Source organism: Mus musculus, chromosome 3, assembly GCF_000001635.26.
Source record: "Mus musculus strain C57BL/6J chromosome 3, GRCm38.p6 C57BL/6J".
Classification (NCBI taxonomy): domain Eukaryota; kingdom Metazoa; phylum Chordata; class Mammalia; order Rodentia; family Muridae; genus Mus; species Mus musculus.
The window spans coordinates 100,574,687-100,594,910 of record NC_000069.6 but is presented as its reverse complement, the minus strand read 5'-3'; the positions used below and the strand labels follow the sequence as shown (position 1 = coordinate 100,594,910).

Here is a 20,224-nt window from a genome sequence, read left to right as displayed (position 1 = left end):
ATAAGTGTATAAAACTCTAAACATATTCTTGGGAACCTGTTAGTAGTCGAATCTTGCATTTCTCGGTAGAATTGGCTTTTCTCAGGTTACTGAACTTGAGTATGTTTTCTTAGGTAATGACTGAGTTTTGTTTCTTTTGTTGTTTATTTTTTGTGTCCTTTCATTGGCCTCACTATTTTGGTCAGAGGTCTTTGCTTAGGACATTATCCTCTTTTCCTGTTATGTATCCTGCAATTACCTTCTCCTATTCAATCTCTTTTTTCATTTTTTTTCTCTTAAATTTAGTTTGTGTCATAGGAAGCTGAAACTTTTCCTTTATGACTCCTTAGTTTTGGATTTAAGAGTATCTGCCTAAGAAAACCAGATGTATTCTCTATATTCTCTTCTGCTATACTTAGAATTTCATACTGCTAATAATTCACAGATATATTCTGTGAAATAAAAAGATAAAAACATGCCATTTCCTGAGCCCAAGTGCAGGTTTTCCTCATAAACCGCTAAATACCATCCTCACCTGCTTGTGCTAGTGTACTGTCTGACTGGTTGGAGGGTCTACACATGGTGAGGGGCTTTTCTTTTCCTACATAGACAATGGGAATTTGATAATAAAATCCTGCAGTGTACAGCAAGACTTGTGGAAAGTGAGGGATGGCAGAGTGTCTTTTACCTTAAAAGTGTAAGTGACATTTAATAGTATTCCTGTGAAAAAACAATGTGTACTAATGTATTGAATATGAATAGTAATTAAGGACAGGATTTAACAGCTAATTATATTAGAAAATATATTACAAAGTGGTCTTTGGATGATGATCTCCAGGTCCATCCATTTGGCTAGGAATTTCATAAATTCATTCTTTTTAATAGCTGAGTAGTACTCCATTGTGTAGATGTACCACATTTTCTGTATCCATTCCTCTGTTGAGGGGCATCTGGGTTCTTTCCAGTTTCTGGCTATTATAAATAAGGCTGCTATGAACATAGTGGAGCATGTGTCCTTCTTACCAGTTGGGGCTTCTTCTGGATATATGCCCAGGAGAGGTATTGCTGGATCCTCCGGTAGTACTATGTCCAATTTTCTGAGGAACCGCCAGACTGATTTCCAGAGTGGTTGTACAAGCCTGCAATCCCACCAACAATGGAGGAGTGTTCCTCTTTCTCCACATCCTCGCCAGCATCTGCTGTCACCTGAATTTTTGATCTTAGCCATTCTCACTGGTGTGAGGTGGAATCTCAGGGTTGTTTTGATTTGCATTTCCCTGATGATTAAGGATGTTGAACATTTTTTCAGGTGCTTCTCTGCCATTCGGTATTCCTCAGGTGAGAATTCTTTGTTCAGTTCTGAGCCCCATTTTTTAAGGGGGTTATTTGATTTTCTGAGGTCCACCTTCTTGAGTTCTTTATATATGTTGGATATTAGTCCCCTATCTGATTTAGGATAGGTAAAGATCCTTTCCCAGTCTGTTGGTGGTCTTTTTGTCTTATAGACAGTGTCTTCCTGAGTGAGGTAACACAATCACAAAGGAACTCACACAATATGTACTCACTGATAAGTGGATACTAGCCCAAAACCTAGGATACCCACGATATAAGATACAATTTCCTAAACACATGAAACTCAAGAAAAATGAAGACTGAAGTGTGGACACTATGCCCCTCCTTAGAAGTGGGAACAAAACACCCATGGAAGGAGTTACAGAAACAAAGTATGGAGCTGAGATGAAAGGATGGACCATGTAGAGACTGCCATATCCAGGGATCCACCCCATAATCAGCTTCCAAATGCTGACACCATTGCATACACTAGCAAGATTTTACTGAAAGGACCCAGATGTAGCTGTCTCTTGTGAGACTATGCCGGGGCCTAGCAAACACAGAAGTGGATGCTCACAGTCAGCTAATGGACGGATCACAGGGCTCCCAATGGAGGAGCTAGAGAAAGTACCCAAGGAGCTAAAGGGATCTTCAACCCTATAGGTGGAACAACATTATGAACTAACCAGTACCCCTGAGCTCTTGACTCTAGCTGCATATGTATCAAAAGATGGCCTAGTCGGCCATCACTGGAAAGAGAGGCCCATTGGACACGCAGACTTTGTGTGCCCCGGTACAGGGGAACGCCAGGGCCAAAGGGGGGGAGTGGGTGGGTAGGGGAGTGGGGGTGGGTGGGTAAGGGGGACTTTTGGTATAGCATTGGAAATGTAAATGAGCTAAATACCTAATAATAAAAAAAAAAAAAAAAAAAAAAAAAAAACCAAAGTGGTCTTTGAATTTGGAACAGGACTTTACCATTAGACATTGTTGTATAGAGATGTTTAGGAGTGGGTGGGGTTTTTTGTTTGTTTGTTTATTATCAAATATAACTGTCATTTAATAATGGCTTGTATTTAAAGCCATTATTATATAAAAGATTTTTTTGGGGTGTGTGTGTGTGTGTGTGTGTGTGTGTGTGTGTGGTTTTTTTTTTTTTTTTTTTTTTTTTTTTGGACAGGGTTTCTCTATGTAGCTCTGGCTGTCCTGGAACTTGCTCTGTAAACCAGGCTGGTCTCAAATTCAAGAGGTTCTACCTGCCTCTGCCTGCTTTGAGTGCTGGCAATGAAGGCATGCACCACCACTGCCCAGCAAAAGATAATTATTTTACATCTGCAAAAGTCTGTATGGATAACAGTACAAACTATGAAATTTAAGAAAAAAGACTCATAAATCTAAAATCCCACATATAGAGGAAAAAAGGTTTTCTAGAAGGTTAGACACGTATTTTGTTGTACTCCTACTTGACTAAGTTTGGAATATGTTAAAAGTAGGCATGCCACTATGATTAACTGATCTGTTAAGTGGCCTTATTATATGGTTATAAATATATGTATTATTTATGTATAATATTTATATATTATATAAAATATTATTGTAATTGTCTTTATCTTCTTTTTCCCTCACTCCTATCCTCTTTTCTCTTTTGCTACAGATCACACATCAGTTGGTGGTCTGGGAGATAGTTTTTATGAATACTTACTGAAAGCATGGCTGATGTCAGATAAAACAGACCACGAGGCAAGAAGGATGTATGACGATGCTGTTGAGGTAACTATTGTTTTGAGTCTTTTCTTATAGTGAATATATGTACTTGGTACTAGATAGTGACTACACAAATGTAACCGTTTTATTATAGGCATCTAGGAAGTACATGTACTATATATTGTGTTCATTCACTGTTGAATTTGATGGTATTTTAACAGAAAATCCTTACATTAAGTCTTATTTGTAAATGGGTGTATTTAGAAATGTATAACACTTCATTTTAATTACATTTGATTAATTTCTCTAGAGTCAGTAAAGCTTCTGACTTCATCCTTATCTGTAAACACTTCTTTCAAGTGATGGCTTGAGCCTACACATTGAGTCTTTGAATAAAGAAATGTAATGGGCAGTGGTGGCGCACTCCTTTAGTTCCAGCACTTGGGAGGCAGAGGCAGGCGGATTTCTGAGTTCGAGGCCAGCCTGGTCTACAGGGTGCCTTCCAGGACAGCCAAGGCTACACAGAGAAACCCTGTCTGGAAAAAAAAAAAAAACAAAAAAAAACAAAAAAAAACAAAAAACAAAAAAAAACCCAAAACTGAATTGTAACAGTAGCCACTTGTATAGTGCTTTCCTGTGCCAGGCATCACATGAGCCTATTTACATGAATGATGTCACTGGGTCACCGTTATGACTGTACACATGGAGACCTGAAGATGCAGTGTCAATGGTCAGGTAGCTTGGTGAAGGTGAGAGTCGGAAACTGAGCTGTTGGCCTACAGAGCCTGTCTTTATCATGGCATTACATTGTTTAGTAAATATGTATGACAGCTTAAAATGTAGAGTTAATTCTATGAAAATTTCTAGGAAAAAATTACAAAATAGAAAAATCTTATTTTTTTAATAAATTACTGATAGCTGGACAGTGATACCATACACCTTTAACCCCAGTATTCCACAGAAGCAGGTGGACCTCTGTAAGTTTGAGGCCAGCCTGGTCTACAGAGTCAGTTCTAGGATAGCCAGGGCTACACAGACAAATCCTGTCTCAAAACAAGAATAAAAATTACTGACTTTCTGACCAATTGTAAATGAGTATGTCCTTAATAATTTTAATATAACAGAATTCTTTTAATATAGACATCTGTTTTCAGCATTGTAGTTTTGTGATTTAAAAAAATCAAACCTAAGATCTTATTACCCATTTTATATCCTCTGTCAGTGTCTGGTTTACCACCATTGTTTTAAAAAAATGCTCTGATATGGAAGTTAGTGTATGATGCAGACTTTGCTCACTGTAGTTGCTCAATAAACATTTGGTGAGGGGATATGTTAACTAATAAATCGAATTAAAGTCTAATAAAGAATCTAAATTTATACATGATTTATAAGACTTTTAATGAAGCCTTAAATTTGAAAAGCTGAAAATTTTTATTTTATCTTGCTAAAATTTAAGCCTAGAAAATGATCCTGGAAAGGCATGGTCTAAGATATTTTAACTGTGATAGGTGTCATTGTTTTGAAAGTTAATCTTAAATTTTTAAATTATTGCTCATTAGATATATCATCTATTATATGTACATGACTTTATATATTTGTCTTATCAATCCTGTTTTTATTAGTTTTTGAATTTAGAATGGGTTCCTACTGTTTTTATAAAAATAATAATTGGTCAAATTTCATTGTGATCTCAAGCATACAATTTTTGCACTGTTATCTTCAGCAAATACTCGTGTTAGGAGGGAGTATTTTTGAATAGTAAAATAACATTGAGTGCATTCTGTTTAAAACGCTTTCATCTCCATCCTGCTTCCTCTACAGATCCCATTGTCATGGTTTCTTCATCTTAGTATTTGTTATAGGTTTTAGATCGAACTTAAAGTCAGTTTGTTTATTTTTTAAAGTATATTCAAAGCATACATTTTAATGGCCATTTGTCAGTTAACGGGCTATGGTAATACTAGTGAAGATGTTCAAGAGTTATGTAATTATTCCTGACTGCCATTCAACAGCTGGCATTTTATGTAAGACATTGTTAGACTCTTCAGAGAGAAGAATGCAGTACAGTAAATTTCAAGAGTCCCAAGGGTAGCTAAGGAAGTAAAGCCCTGTCTTCTCCACCTTTCCTTAGTCCCAGTAAGTTAATGAGCAGGTTTAGCTGTCTTAGAGCATAGTAAGATTTGTGCCACAAATGACAAAACAATGTAAGTATTATGTAGAAAGTCACAACTCTCCAGATATGGTGGTATACACCTTTAACTCCAGTACTCAGGAAGAGGCATGGCAAGCAGACTTCTGTGAGTTCAAGGCTAGCCTGAAAACTTCATGGTAAGACACTCTTTCAAAAACAAACAAAACCAAAAATATAGCCAAGTCTCTAGGCAAGTTATTGTGTATATTCAAGCCACGTTGCTATCATTCAGCCTGTAAAGATGGAAAACTTAGCCCTCGATTCCAAAGACTAATCTTTTAAATATATATGTATGTACGTATGTACCTATGTATTTATGTATGCATGTATGTATGCTGGTTAAAAAAATAACAAAGACTTAAAATCCAGTGGTCACCCCTATCATTTGATTATCAGCTACTTCTTATTGCCCTTATCTGTCTGATTTAATTATCAAGAGCGTCATCATTTGTAAAATTACTATCAACTGCATGGTACATTATAGGAGGTCTTCTGTAGCATGAGATAATGAGGGCATGTATACTCCCTACAGTTCTGAAAAGCACACATTGTCATTACAAAGAATATAAAGGAGATGGCTTCTAGAGCTGATGTTATTGAACTTGTCAGAGAACAACCATTAATCAAAATGTGAATTAACCCTCGAAAAATACATCTCTTATTTCAGAAAGAAAAGTATGGCCCATCTCAGCAGACTCTTAAGGACACAGTCCAGAGGAGCAAAGCTCATAAAAATATGTCATTATTAGAATGAAATGTGATTGTTATACTATATTTTTTCTTATATTTAAGTTTAGTATAAAATATTTCCTTTGCTATCCCCATTACTCCAGGACAGTAGCCTGCTCTGATATTGTCTCCCTTTATTCATGACCAAACATTCCAAACAAATTACTGTACTTTGAGAAGCCAATTTCCTAAGGAGTTAAGGGATGTGTGTATCAAGCTTCAACTAGTTTTGAAAGCCTGACCGTGGGTAAGGTTATGCTTTTGAAGATAATTTTCCAAAGTTGTATAGTTACATGAAAAATTAAGAATAATTTTTGCCACTTACTAAAATATCCTTTTATCATAACTTATTAAATCTTTTGTTCAGTTTTTGTTATCTGGAATAGAAAATAAATTGGTAAAACCTTTTGGGTTCTAACTTCTTAAGGTGATCTCAGTTGGTTAATCATTATGAATCTCATTCAGCTCGAGAAGACAAGCTATATGGGTAATACCATGCAGAAAAGCACTCGAAGGCCATGTCTCCTCTTTTGTCTTATAATAGTGATTAGCGTGTTTGTGCCAGGTTGCATATACTATTAAGTTCCCAGTTTGTGAAAGTTACTACTTTATAAAATGCCATAATGCCAAGGTTTTTCTGATGGCCAGAGATCCAGAAATAAATGACCAGACACTCACAGTTTGTGTTCTAGTTTCGTTTCTGTTGCTGTGACACTACCCTAACAAAACTAGCACTGGGAGGAGATTTATTTGCCTTATAATCTTGTATTAGAACCCCTTACTGTGTCAGGTCAGGAACTTAAAGCATCACTGTACAGCCAAGAGCCGAGGAAGCCCTTCCTGCCTGATGCTCAGCCGGCTTGTGAAATGGTGCTGACATATTTCACACCTCAGTTAGCAATCCAGAGAGAGGAGCCATGGCCTCAGACAACTGATCTGGATAATTCCTTACTAAGACTCTTCATAGGTGATTTTACGTTGTTTCAGGTTAACAGTTGAAACTAAAAAGGTTTGTGTCTAAATCGTTTCTTTTTCTTGTAGGCTATAGAAAAACATCTTATTAAGAAGTCCCGAGGAGGTCTGGTTTTTATTGGAGAATGGAAGAATGGACACTTGGAAAGGAAGATGGGGCACTTGGCCTGCTTTGCTGGGGGAATGTTTGCCCTTGGAGCAGATGGTTCCAGAAAGGATAAAGCTGGCCACTACTTAGAACTAGGGGCAGAAATTGCACGAACATGTCATGAGTCATATGACAGAACTGGTAAGAATATTTTGATAATGCTAGTGACTTAGTCTAACATAACCTGTAAGTTAAACATGTTTCCAGAAATTAGGAGGAAAGAATATTTGTACTGTTCACTTCAAAATCTTGAACCCTAAAATAGCAAATAATTTTTCTTAGCTTTTATTTTAATTCCAGGATATGTTTCCAGTATCATTTTTTAAAATTCTGAACTCTTGGGAGGAGGTTGTTTGTTTTATTCTTTAATTTAGAAAATAATTGTTGTAAAGACAAAAGGTAGAGGAGTTGTATGGAGTAATATCATTTATTTTTTAATAGAAGTCCCAAACTATTAGTTTATATTGCCATGCCTATACTCTCAAGAAAATAAAAGGAATCAAAAGAGGGTAGACATTTCCTTGAAAGTACAGTTGTTATCTGGCTATCAGACAGTTTGTCTTTGGCTCAATTCACTAGTAATTTTTATGTTTGCTTAAGAAAATCTTATGACATCGCTTTGGGAAAATAGATAATATTTTTGATCCTCTGTGTTTTAGAGGTTGAAATGGTTTTTTATTGTTGACAAAAATTGATTGAAAATGCAAATACTGCATGCATCTACAGATAGATACTCAGCATATTGTCCCTTACAGGGACAGTAATGAAGGGGGCTGCAGATCGGCAGGTTAGACCTGCAATTTACTTTGGCTTTACAAACAAGTCTTTCTAAGTGAAGTAATAGTGAAGACCTACAAACTTATAATTTCTATAGCATCAGAAGTTGAATTGTTGCTTTTCTATAGTAACTCACTTTCTGTTTCAGAGTTAGTTTGTCATTAAGTACGGTGACACAAACATAATTGGCTTTAAACTTGCCTTTGTTCATAAACTTTGAGTTATTTTTATATAGTAAGGAATAGAATTTAATGTAAAATTGAGTGTTCAATTCTCTCATAGCCTTAAATCTAGTGGCTTCACTTTTTAAAAAATGTAGCTCAAAAAAATATTGGCAATTGTTATTTCAGTGTGTTTTAATGTCGGAATTAAGACAAAATTAGTGGTCTGATTTACGAATAGAATTATCAGATTATCAGAGTGTGTGATAATATGTAGTATCAGTTATACACTTAAAATGAAGTTAACAGTTCAAATTCCCATTATGCACATAAAATCCCATTGTGTATCTTTGCAAAATTTTTGTCTCTCATTGAGCTGTGAGTAAGACAGCACTGAACATGGATGTATAAATACTCTATAGTATGATGCAGAGTCCTTTGAGTATACCAGGAGGGGTATAGCCGGCTAGTACAGCAGTTCTGCCTTATTTATTTATTACTGTGAGGCACCACCTGTGAATGCTTAGTTTTATTTACCCATTTGACACACTCTGGAATCACCTGGAGACTTCACTGAGAGGAAGTCTCACTGAAGAGTGGTCTATAAGGTTGGCCTGTAGACTTGTCTTTGGAAGATTGTCTTGACATGCCAAGACCTATTGTAACAGTGGGCAATGGCCTTCCCTGGGTCTGAGTCCTGGATTGTACAGAAGAGGAGGACGTAAACTGCACACAAGCATGCATGCCTTAATTTGTTGTACTCGGGTCTTGACCATGGATATAAGTGACTGCTTCAGGTTCCTTCTGCCTTGACTTCCCACTGTGGTGGACTATAACATGGAATTATGAGCTCTAAAATAACCCTTCCTAAATTGTATTTGTTAGGGGTTGGATTACAGCAACAGGAAATGAAACTAAGACACCTCCATACTGATTTCCACAGTATTTTGCTGGTTTAGACTCCCACCAGCAGTATTAAGGGTTCTTCTTCTCCACATCCTCATTATTATTTTTTCTCTTCTTTTCCTTCCTTCCTTCCCTCTCCCTCCCCCTTCTCCTCCTCCTCCTCCTTCTGTTTGTTTTTTTTGATATTGCCATTTATTTACACTTTGCCCTTTCCCTTCTTCCCTCCAGACCGTCTCAAATACCCCTCCCAATTCTCCTTCAAAACCATGGCCTTTTTAAAAAAAAAAAAATCAATTGTTAATCGTATACACATGTATTTATGTGTGTGTGTGTGTGTATGTATGAATGATATATATCCTTAAATATAGCTGTTCAGTGTGACTTATATGTGTGTTTTCAGGTCTGACTATTTGGCACTGGATAAGAAGTTGGTGTGCTCTTCTCTGGGGAGGACCACCTCTTGTGCTCCCCACTTTATTCAGTTGCCTTTAGTTCTTGGTATAGGGTTGAGGCCTCTCAGGTGGTACCGCTCTTGTTGAGTGGATCTTAAGTCCAGTTGGAGAGCATTTAGTTATGACCAGGGTGTTCAGGCCACTTCTGCACCCATAGTGTTACTGTGCCATGCTAGTTTATGTTTTCTTAATATTCAGGCAAGGGTGAGATAAAACTCCAAAGTGGTTTCAATTTGCTTTTCCTTAATGGCTAAAGATATTGAACATTCTTTAAAATAACATTTGGCCATTTGTGTTTTTTCTTTGGAGATGTGTCTGTTCATTTTATGAGCCCATTTATCAATTAATAGTTTTATGGCTTTGGTATTTAAGTTTTGTAGTTCTTTATATATGGTAGTTATCATAGCACCTTTAATCCCAGTATTCAGGAGACAAAAGCATGTAGATCTCTAAGATCAAGGTCAGTCAGAGAGTAAGTTCTACTCAACCAAGCTTAGGCAGTAAAGGGAACCACTGAAAACAGAAAGCTACTGAAGATGGAATAGAACAAGAGACCCACAAGCAGCAGAACTCAGCATCTTAAGTCATCTTTAGAGTCAAGAGTAGAAGGGGTTACTGGAACAATTGATCCTGGTTAGCTGGAGCTAAGAAATTTGTGGTGATTTAAAAGACCAGCATCACTGAGATGACATCTTCTGGGAAGTATTTTCTGAGAGCACAAAGAAGCTGTATTGCAGAGGTAGACATTGTGCTGGCAGCTGGACTTGGTAATATGTTAAGAATTATCCCAGTGGCACTGGTTTCGAAGGCATGAAGGGGTCATGAAGAGCCGCTGAGGCTGGCCACTGGTGAAGGTGCAGCATAAGTCGTAGTTGATGGCCCAGGACTGAACGAGTCATGTAAAGAAGTTGAGGCTTGGCACCATGAACAGAGTCTGATTGTCAGTTTTACATAGTAAGTTGAACCTGCAATTCTCTTTGTCATGGTGTCCCCAGAAGCGTACTGTTTTATTTGTGCCTTGTACTTTTAAGTCTTTTACTGATTTTTCTTGTTTCTGTTCTCAACTTATATCCTTGGACTAGTAAGTATAGTCCTGGTTTTCTTATCTTCCCAGTCTATACTCTGCTGTGTTTTTCTTATGGCTCTTTTATATATTGTTGCCACCATGTTAAAAATTCTATCTCCTTCTTAATAATTATTTCTGCTAATTCATAAAGTAATTATTGCCTTGAAAGTTTGTTTCACTTTTATTGTTTGAATTAGGATTAAAATTAATTAAAAAATGAATCATCTTAATGCATTTCACCATGTGGTGAATATAGCAAATTTTAATGTTTAGTTGAGTTCATGGCAAGCATTGCTGAACCTGTTCGTGAGATGGGCACTACCTCAGTAGTAGTTGAAGCATGAGTTATGCTCCGGACACCTGACTGATAGTTGGTTGGGACATTGTTTCAATTTATTTTAAATATGATTTGGGTAAAATACATACATAGTTTTAGGCTTGCCCTTTTTTATTCATAAGTCTGTTTAGGAAAAATCAGTTATTTTTTTTCTGTATGTTTGTGTGAAGTTATTAATGACCACTAAGCAAAATAATTTTCAGTGAGACGCTCACGTTGTTAATTTCTTATAGCCAATTTCTATTCCAGTTCTGGTGTATTGTCATTATAATTATGGTAGTAGCTAGCTAATGTAATCTTAAGGTTAACCTTTAAAATCTTCATCTGATCACCACTTTGTACTGAAAATTTTTACATTAGCCTACAAAGTGACACGTTTCATTGTGTGTGTTTTCACACTTTGTTTCAGTAGATCCTCCCCACACATGTTCATGCCCTTATGCCTCTAATAGTCTCCTTCCCTCTTTGGTTGCTCATAGTAGTCACCCTTCCATAAGACCCACGAAAACACACTGTCTGTCTGTCTGTCTTTGTAGAGAAACAGATACAAATTCAAAGCTGGTATCTGCACATCAGAGCGAATATTTGTGGTAATTGTCTTTCTGAGTCTAATATTCTTCACTGATACTGTAATTTCCAGATGCATCCATCTTCCTGAATATTTCCTTTTTCTTTAGGGGAAGGAAAAACACAAGGAATCAAGACCACAATAACCTGCCTTTGGATTACTTTCATTTCAATGCTTATGATGTGGGACCTTTTAAAAAATGTTCTTGCTTGTTTATTCTTGTCAGAGTCTCATTATGTACTAAGGATGGCCTTGAATTCAAATTCTTTTCCAAGTAGCACCAGAAGTTACTAGCAAGTATAGTCAGACAAGAAAGAAGAAATGAAGGACTTTAAGATCAGAAAGGAAGAAGCAAAACCATCCTGATTTCCATATGACATGATTATGTATAATAAAAACTGCACACACACACACATGCATGCACACAAACAAAACCCTGTTAGAATGGATGAATGAATTCAGTACAGTGGTGGGATTCAAATCAGTGTGCAAAAAGCAATTGCATTTCTTTACGCTAATAGCAGGCTATTGGAAGGAGACATCAAGAGAAGAACCTTATTTGTGATAACATCAAAATAATCAGGGCTTGAAAGAAAGCTCTGTAGTAATACTTGCTGTGCACATTTGAGGATCAGAGTTCCTAGCACCCACATAAAAGCCACATAAAAACACACCCACTAGGTCTGGTGTTTCTATAACCCCAGCACTGACAGGTGGAGACAGGAAAATGGCTGGGTCTTGCTTGCTGCAAGCCTAGCTGAAAATTTCCATGTTCTAGATTCAGTCAGAGACTCAGCTTCAAAGGAATGAGGCAAAGAGTTATAGCATAGGATACTTAATATCTTCCTTCCCTTGACTTCACACTTACAATAAGCACACTCCCCTACCACGCACACTCAAGAATAATACATAATGAACTGACCTAACCAAAGAGAGAAAGATTGTGAGGTGAAAATTACAAATATTGATGAAAATAATTGGAAGTACAAATAAAGGGACAGATTGTATCTGTTTGTGTTTATGGATTGTATGCTGTGGTCACCTTTGCATTTGGTTCCAAATTACTACTTAGCTCTTGGCAGAGTCAGAGTCTTCTAAGGGGTACTTCATGCCAGAGCAATAGAAATATTTGTAATTCTGTTAGAAGAAAACCAAATGTAGTTATTTTGAAACAATTCATTTTGTAGTACAGTAACAATACAATAACCAAAGTTACTTCAGGGCTGGAATGTAGCTCATCCTAGTATGTGAGAGGTTCTGGCTTTGGTCTTTAACACCAAAACAAATAAATAAAAATTAAAACAGGAAGCAAGAAAAGTCACAAAAGATAAAGATTACTTCATACCCCTTCCTTTTAGAAAGAACAGTAAGTATTCCTTAAATCACACACATTGTTTATGTGGCTTTTTTTTTTTTCTTTTTTTAATGTTACAGCATTGAAACTAGGTCCGGAGTCATTCAAGTTTGATGGTGCAGTGGAAGCCGTGGCTGTGCGGCAGGCTGAAAAGTATTACATCCTTCGTCCAGAAGTAATTGAAACCTATTGGTATCTATGGCGATTTACCCACGACCCAAGATACAGGCAGTGGGGCTGGGAAGCAGCACTGGTAAATACGCCAAATTCTCCTCTTGTCTGTGCTCACTGGGTAGAGCTGTTCCCTGTACCGTTTGTCCTCCTCCCCATGACTTGATTTTGAGAACTGTGCACTTTGATTTCTCTGGTGCAGAAACTGTTCTCATTTGTTTCTTGAACAGTAGGAGCTAGACTTACACTCCTGTTTACTTTCTATTAGCACTTTGATAAAAGTATGCACTTGGTATTCTACTACATAACTATAAGGAGCTATTTAAGAGGCAATCTCAGGATTATTATAAAATAAGCAGTATTTTTATAATGTCTTTTTAATGTTTAACCACTGGGGGGAAAAGCCAAGATTCATAGCCTGGGCAGATGATTCTCTGTTCATTTTACCTTGTGTTCTAATAAGTCCTGTATAGATCAGGAAATTGTTTTTTAAAAATTGGATTAAAAAACAAAATATAATATACACACATACAACAGGTGTGTACGTGTGTGTGTGTGTGTGTGTGTGTTTGGAAGCAGGAATTTGTTATGATTAGTAAGCAAAGGAAACAGTCCATTTACTCTTAAATAATAGACATTCACACTGAGTGTGATGGTGCATACTTATGATCCTAACCCTCAGGAGACTAAGGTAGGAGCTGTCATAAGTTAAGACCAGACTGGATGGCCAAGTGAGCCTGAAGCCTGCATGGGCTTCAACTCTTCTGATATGGTGACGAGCTAGTCTTTAAAATAAACAAAAACATGTATTTATTATTTGTGTGTACCCATGAGTGTGAGGACCTGTGGAGGCCAAAAGAGGTTGTCAGGTCCTCTGAGCTGGAATTACGTGTGTTTGTGAGCCCCCTGTTGTGGGTACTAGGAACCAAAAGTAGGTCCTGTGCAAGAACAGCAAATGCTCTGACCTGCTGAGCAATCTCTGTAGTCTGATAATGCTTATCTATTCTTCACATGATCATTAGGAAGAATAAGACATTTAAATTGCTTAGGAAAAAGCACTATGCCTAAGTAAGGAGACTTTAAAACCCATCGGCAACAAATAAAGCTGTAAAACGAACTTGGTTAAGTCCTTTCTACTGTTAACTAGCTTTCTGTTAGAAGAGAAGGCCAGGTGAACAGGAACAGTGGACAGGGACAAGCAGCAGCAGCAGACAGAGATGAGTGAGCGCTGAGGTCATTGCACAGGAGCTCAGGGTGACAGTGGGGAAAGAAAGAGTCCACGTGCTCCTAGCTTTTTCTAAAGTGTGATACATTTGCACCAGCAAGGTGGTCGGTGACTGCGACTTAAAAGTAGAGTTGCTGATACACTGTTTTTTATTTAATGGGTTGACTAATGTTCAAGGACACAAATGAAGATAGAATGTAAGAATTTTAAATTCCAGTCAGGCATTAGAACGTAGTAGTTAGCACAGAACAAATTGCTCAGCTCAATTTCTCAGTCTGAAAAGTAGAGCTGTTATCCTCCTAGGGTTATGAAATTTAAATGCCAGTGCATATGGGATGTTGGCTCTTAAGTAGTCGCCATTGTCATCTAGACATGTAGGTGTGCACTTCCTGCTACTACTCACGACCTATGAGCCTAACTAATAAGGTTGTGGAAATACAGTGTCTCAGAACAGAGTATGGTTATAATAAATACCTCATTACTACTGCTGTAGAAAGCTCCTAAATAATACATCTTTAAGGATGTTATGAATTAGTATTTGTACTTGGAAATGATCACACTGAAAGTCAGAGAGAGAGTGTGTGGGGGTGTTTGTGTGTGTACACATACAAGTGTATGTGGAGTTAAGAATATAACCATGTGTTCCTCATGTACTTTCCACCTTTTAAAATAGGGTCTCTCATTGACTAAGGACTTAACCAAGTAGGCCAAGCTGGCCAGCCAGGATAGCAAGTTCCAGTGTCCATCAGCCTCTACTAATCATTGCTGGAATTACAGACATGCACCACTGTCCTCAGCTTTTTACATGTGAACTGATCTGAGATCCTCAGTTTCCAAGACAAGGGCTTTATGAGCCATTTCTCATACTCCTAAATACAAGCTTACTTCTGTCTTGATTTGTGACAGACAGCTCCTTAATTTAGAAAGAATAGGTCAAAATTGACATTTAAGTCAGGAAAATATAAAATATTTTAGAGAGATTATAGTGTTAAGAGAGGGAAAGACACCCAGTACAAGTTTGTTTTTCTCGTATGAGAATATTTCTCTTTGATAACTGTCGCAGACCCTCTGGGCCCCTTTGTCTGCGTGGAACGGGTCTCTAGTCGAGGGTGGACAAAGCGTAGGATGAGTGACAAACAGATGCACACAGGAGAGGTCATGTGGAATCCGAATGTAATTTATCAAATCGAACCGGACTTTTTATGCAGAAGACAATAAGGAAGTTGGGTGACGCACCAGCAAGGTACAAAGAGGTTACTGGATTCTTACATAAAACAGAGGAATGCAAACACAGAAGGTCTAACACCACTTGGGATAGAATTCATTGTTAACAACTGGGATTAAAAGGGGCTCCACCTAAGATTCACTTAATCTTAGAAGCCAGGGTCAAGGGCTTCATGCTCTTGCCATAGTTCCTATTTTGGTCTATTGTATAGTCCACCTTCCCCTTAGGCCATTGTAAATACGTGTGTATGGGTGTAACTCAGCTATAGTCTTAGAAGCCAGGTGTGAGGTCTTTACTCTCCTAGGGCAAGGGCTTTCACACCCAAGTCATGGTTCTAACTAGGGAGTTCCTTTCTAGCTAACCATCTCATGAATAATGCAATACTCTAAAACCACAGCCTGATCTACTTCCTAAACCATTGTAAATTCCTGTATATGGGAGTGACTTGGCTTTTATTGATAGTGTAATACCAGAGGCTATTTTGAATGTCACTGTCTAGCTCAAGTACGTTCTAGGACTGTTGAAACACTGAGGCTTTAGCTATGTCAGAATTCAATCTTAAAAGGCACTTATAATAGGATGATACTGAAAGAGAGCACGTGGATCCATACACTAGACTAACTCGGGAATGGAGAATTAAGAAAATGCGACTCCAAGAGGAGAGCTTCCTTGAAACTCTTTTCCTCATGAGTGACTTTTAAGCCTCTCGGCTTTCACTGACTCAACCAGAGTGTGTGGCAGATAACACTATGCTTAGGCTAAGTACATTGTCAGTTACACAAATGTCAAATTTTCCTACAGATTTATATGAGTTTTTGTTTTTAGAAGAGACTAGCCCTGGCTGTCCTAGAACTCACTATGTAGACCAGGCTGGCTTTGAATTCAGACAGATCTATCTATGTACCTCATGAGGGCTGGATGAGGCCCATCCTTTCTATGAATGTTTCTTTTGAATACAGGTTTTGACTTGTCTTTCAGAATTGAAATTGCACAGAATGAATTGTCTTCTCTGCTCTCCCTCACAGGCTATTGAGAAGTCGTGCCGGGTCAGCGGTGGGTTTTCTGGTGTCAAGGATGTATACGCCCCGACCCCTGTGCATGACGACGTGCAGCAGAGCTTTTTTCTTGCTGAAACATTAAAGTAAGCACATACTCAAAAGGGTTTTAAGTAAGCTGCTTTTAGGTGCTGTATGAAAATAAAAGCTGACCCCAATACTGAGACAATGTATGTGGTTGCCATACAGATATATATACATATATGAGTAATGTTTAAATCAAATTAATTATATCTGTCACTGCACATAATTAGTTCTTTATGGTGACGACTTTTAAAATCCCATCTTTTTGAAGTAGAGTGTTATCTCTGCTCACCCTTTTCTGCAGGAACACACCAGAACTACTTTTCCCCATGTGATGTTAGCATAGGATTTGTTGGTCCACTGCCATTCCTGTCGCTCACTAGGCTCTGGCTGCTGTTCTTTTCCTCCTAAGCAGCAGCTTTTACATTCTACATAGGAATGATATCATATAGTTATTTGCTTTGTTGTGTGTGGAGTCTTTCACTGGACACAGTAATTTTTAGATTCACCCAGTCTGATAGAAATGACCCATTTTACCATTTTTAATGGATGAATAATAGTACTGAATTATAGATAAGTGCCACATTTTCTTTATCTACTCATTAATATTTTTGTAGAATAGTGTTACTATATGGTTTCTAGATAACTAAATTTGACTATATATTATACTGTATTATGTTTTATTGTAAACGTTTTATGTAGGTGGATTGGTAAATAGCAGTATGAGAGGAATGACTGTAAGTAGATGTTCTGTTGTGGTGGCACAGGCCTCTAATCCTAATACTCTGGAGACAAGACCCTAGCACTGCCATCTCCAGGCCAGCCTAGGAAGACTGTCTCAAAAATAATAAGTCATTGTGTTTCTGCTTTTTGATTTACTTTATAAGCATCTAGGAAATTTCTTAAAGTATAAATATAATGGCCATAACTACAAAGTCTTAGTAGGACTGAGGTAGGATCAGGCCAATATATTTGTCTTTGAACCCCGCTGAGTGTAGATTTCATCTCTTAGGAATGATCATATGTTTTGATGTACTAAATGCCAATGTAGCCATCGTCCACCATTCTCTCCAGAAGGTCTTGTACTAAGGTACATGCAAAGGGAAAATGGGAAAGGAAAAAGACAGTGTGGGGCTTAGACTCAAAGCCCGGGTGGAGCTCTGGAAATATGTCTTGGAGAAGATGGAGACATTAATTACATGTGTGCTTTCTTAAAGGCATACACACAAATCTCACTTCATATCACCAGTAACTCAGTTTCATGTTTTCTGTGTCTTACACACAGGTGACTTATAAATACATCATTTGCTCAACAAATGTTTACTGCCCAGTACCACTCAGATCACTTGGGAATGCATTAGCAACCCAAAGGGCAAGTGTCCTGCTGTGCTCTGCTGTAACAGAGTTCATCCACGTCTGCCCATCTGGGTTTCTCTCTCTAATATAAGTGTGGTTCGTTTCTTTATGTCTGGTGTGTTATAGCTGAAAAGCACATGAGCAGCCATATAGTCTTTCTTTCACGAATATTAGTTTTAGTGTTCTTCCGTTTCTTTTAGCCTTTAAGTTAGTGCTCTTCTGTGTTTCCTCTTGCTCTGTCAGTGCAGAGTGTGTTTCTGTTTTGTTGCTTCATTCCCTCCTTCCCATGTCTGCCATGGACCTGGTCCAGACCCTGACAGTTGTGGAGATGGTTTAGGGCGTCTGCCTTAGTCCTGAGTTTCCCACTCCTGGGCCCTCCTTGTTCTTGTGTATCCTGTTGGTTAGGCTTGTATCTCTATCAAATAGCTGTAAGAGCACTGGGCCATAGCAGGCTGGCAGCTTTAGTTGTTCTGTGCTTTATCTGTAAAGCTGTGGAATTTGACTTAGGTTGTGGTAGAATTTCTCTCTCTCTTTCTCTTTAGCTCTTACATGGTGTGTGTGTGTGTACACGAGTGTGCATGTGTGTGCATGGGCTTCGCTAGTGCAGGTTTGGCAAAGCACTGACCACTGATCTGTATCTTCAGCCTCTTGCTGCTTGTCTTCTTGCTACTTCTCACCTCTCATCTCCCTGTCTCAGTGTCTCTCTGCCTCTCTCCATACACACATACTCACATATTTTCCTCATTTAAAAACAACATTGTTTTCTGGATAGTATGACAGTTCCCAGCATTTGGTGTTTTACCATGGATTTCTAGAGGGAAGTGGATCTGGTTGGGAGGGAGGTGGTGAGGAACTGGGAGGGGAAAATGTTATCAGGATATATTGAATGAGAGAAGAGTGTTTTCAACAAAAGGTCAATTGTTTTTTAAAATAAGAAGAAAGGGGTATTATTGTACATGCTTACAATTCAGTTTTCATACTCAGAAACTTTAGCATTCATACAGTTTGGTGGTGTGACATATTCTATTTAAATTTTTTTCCATTATTTCAAAATGTATTTCAGTTTTTCTTTTTTGTTTTTTTAAATCCTAGTTCAAGATACAGTATTGGAGCCTTTATTGTATTTGGTTGTCCTATCACTTTAGTTGCCTTTAATTTAGGAAAAATACTCTTCAGATACATTTTAGTCTTTTGCAAAATTAACGTTTTTAAGTGTTTGGATTAGTTTCTAAGAAGAATATCTCTCAATTATATTCCATATTACTTTGTAATTGTTGGGTTTCTCTAAAGCATTTGTGTGTGTGTTCCTCATCCTGCTCTGTGAAGAAGCACATGATAGTAATGCAGTTATTGGTGATGTAGGCTTAGTTCATAGGTCAGATTGATATTATTGCATACTTAATGGTGTGTAATAATACTCTGTCTGAGGAGAGATTCTTTTTCAGAAGTCTTTCTGTGGTTATCAGCATCCTTTGCTTGAATCAAATGTAACTGTAGATGTGGGGTTGGTAACTTGGACAGGAACCAGGGGTCCAGGAGACATGATCGAACACCTTCCGTCCCATGCAGGTGGAAATCACCACCCATCGGGTCCCCAGGCTTCTAGACCTTTGCTCGAATGAAGACCAGGCTGTCTGTATGCAGCCCACAGACATGTAGAGACAGTAGAAGATCTAGAAGTCCTAGAGTCCTTGACTTTCACCATCAGGTAGTTCCTTTATGCTTCTGAGAACTACAGTGGTCTGTCTTTCTTAGCTTCATCTCACCCTTTTACTTGCCCATTCCATCCTTAAATAGGCTTACTCTACATACAGTCAGACATTGTCACACATGAAGCATGTAAATTTGCCTTTCGTTGTCTTTCTGTAGTTCTCCGCTTGGCAGGAATGCCTCTGCCCTGTCTGTCAGTTAGCACTCCTCTCCTTTCTAACTTAATAAGCTCCCATCTTACCTGTTGATGACTGGCTTATAACCATATCTCCAATACCTCAGCCAGTACAGACCAGGAGCATTTGGTGTGTGATTTAGGGTGAGGAATAGATGACATTCTGCCTCTTCCCCTGCAGTACATATATGGACCATCCCCAGGACATCCGCAGTAGTCTAGGTATCCAGTCATTACACTCACTTTCAGTAAGCCATACTAGTGGATCAATAAAATTAATAAAAAGGATCAAACATGAGTAAACAGAAATAACTATATTAACACTAGCTGGGAAAATTATCAACACTGAACCACTGAACTCAGCTTTGAGCATCCTGGAAGCTGAACAAGAAGCAATCCTTCAGTAAAAGACTGTCCTCCACTCCGGGAGGTGGGAGCGCACATTCTTTTGACAAATGAGATAATATGTTTGTTCTGCTAATTATAAGGTGACTTATACTGCATAGCTCATGACCATATATTGAACTAGTGAGTAAGCTGTATGAAGTTGCTTTTTTCAAAAGCTAAAGACAGTTGAATATTCTCAGTTTCACATTGTCCGACTGTGTAT

The 20,224-nt window shown here is 38.0% G+C and overlaps 1 protein-coding gene across 1 annotated transcript in view; it reads left to right on the top strand.

Annotated features, from left to right (window-relative positions):
- Man1a2 (mannosidase, alpha, class 1A, member 2) overlaps positions 1–20,224 on the top strand; it is a 123,271-nt gene that overhangs the window by 90,563 nt on the left and 12,484 nt on the right. The window contains exons 9-12 of the mRNA NM_010763.2: positions 2,963–3,078; positions 6,974–7,193; positions 12,754–12,926; positions 16,320–16,435. Coding sequence (NP_034893.1) covers positions 2,963–3,078; positions 6,974–7,193; positions 12,754–12,926; positions 16,320–16,435 — 625 coding nt within the window. The remainder of the gene's footprint in view (positions 1–2,962; positions 3,079–6,973; positions 7,194–12,753; positions 12,927–16,319; positions 16,436–20,224) is intronic.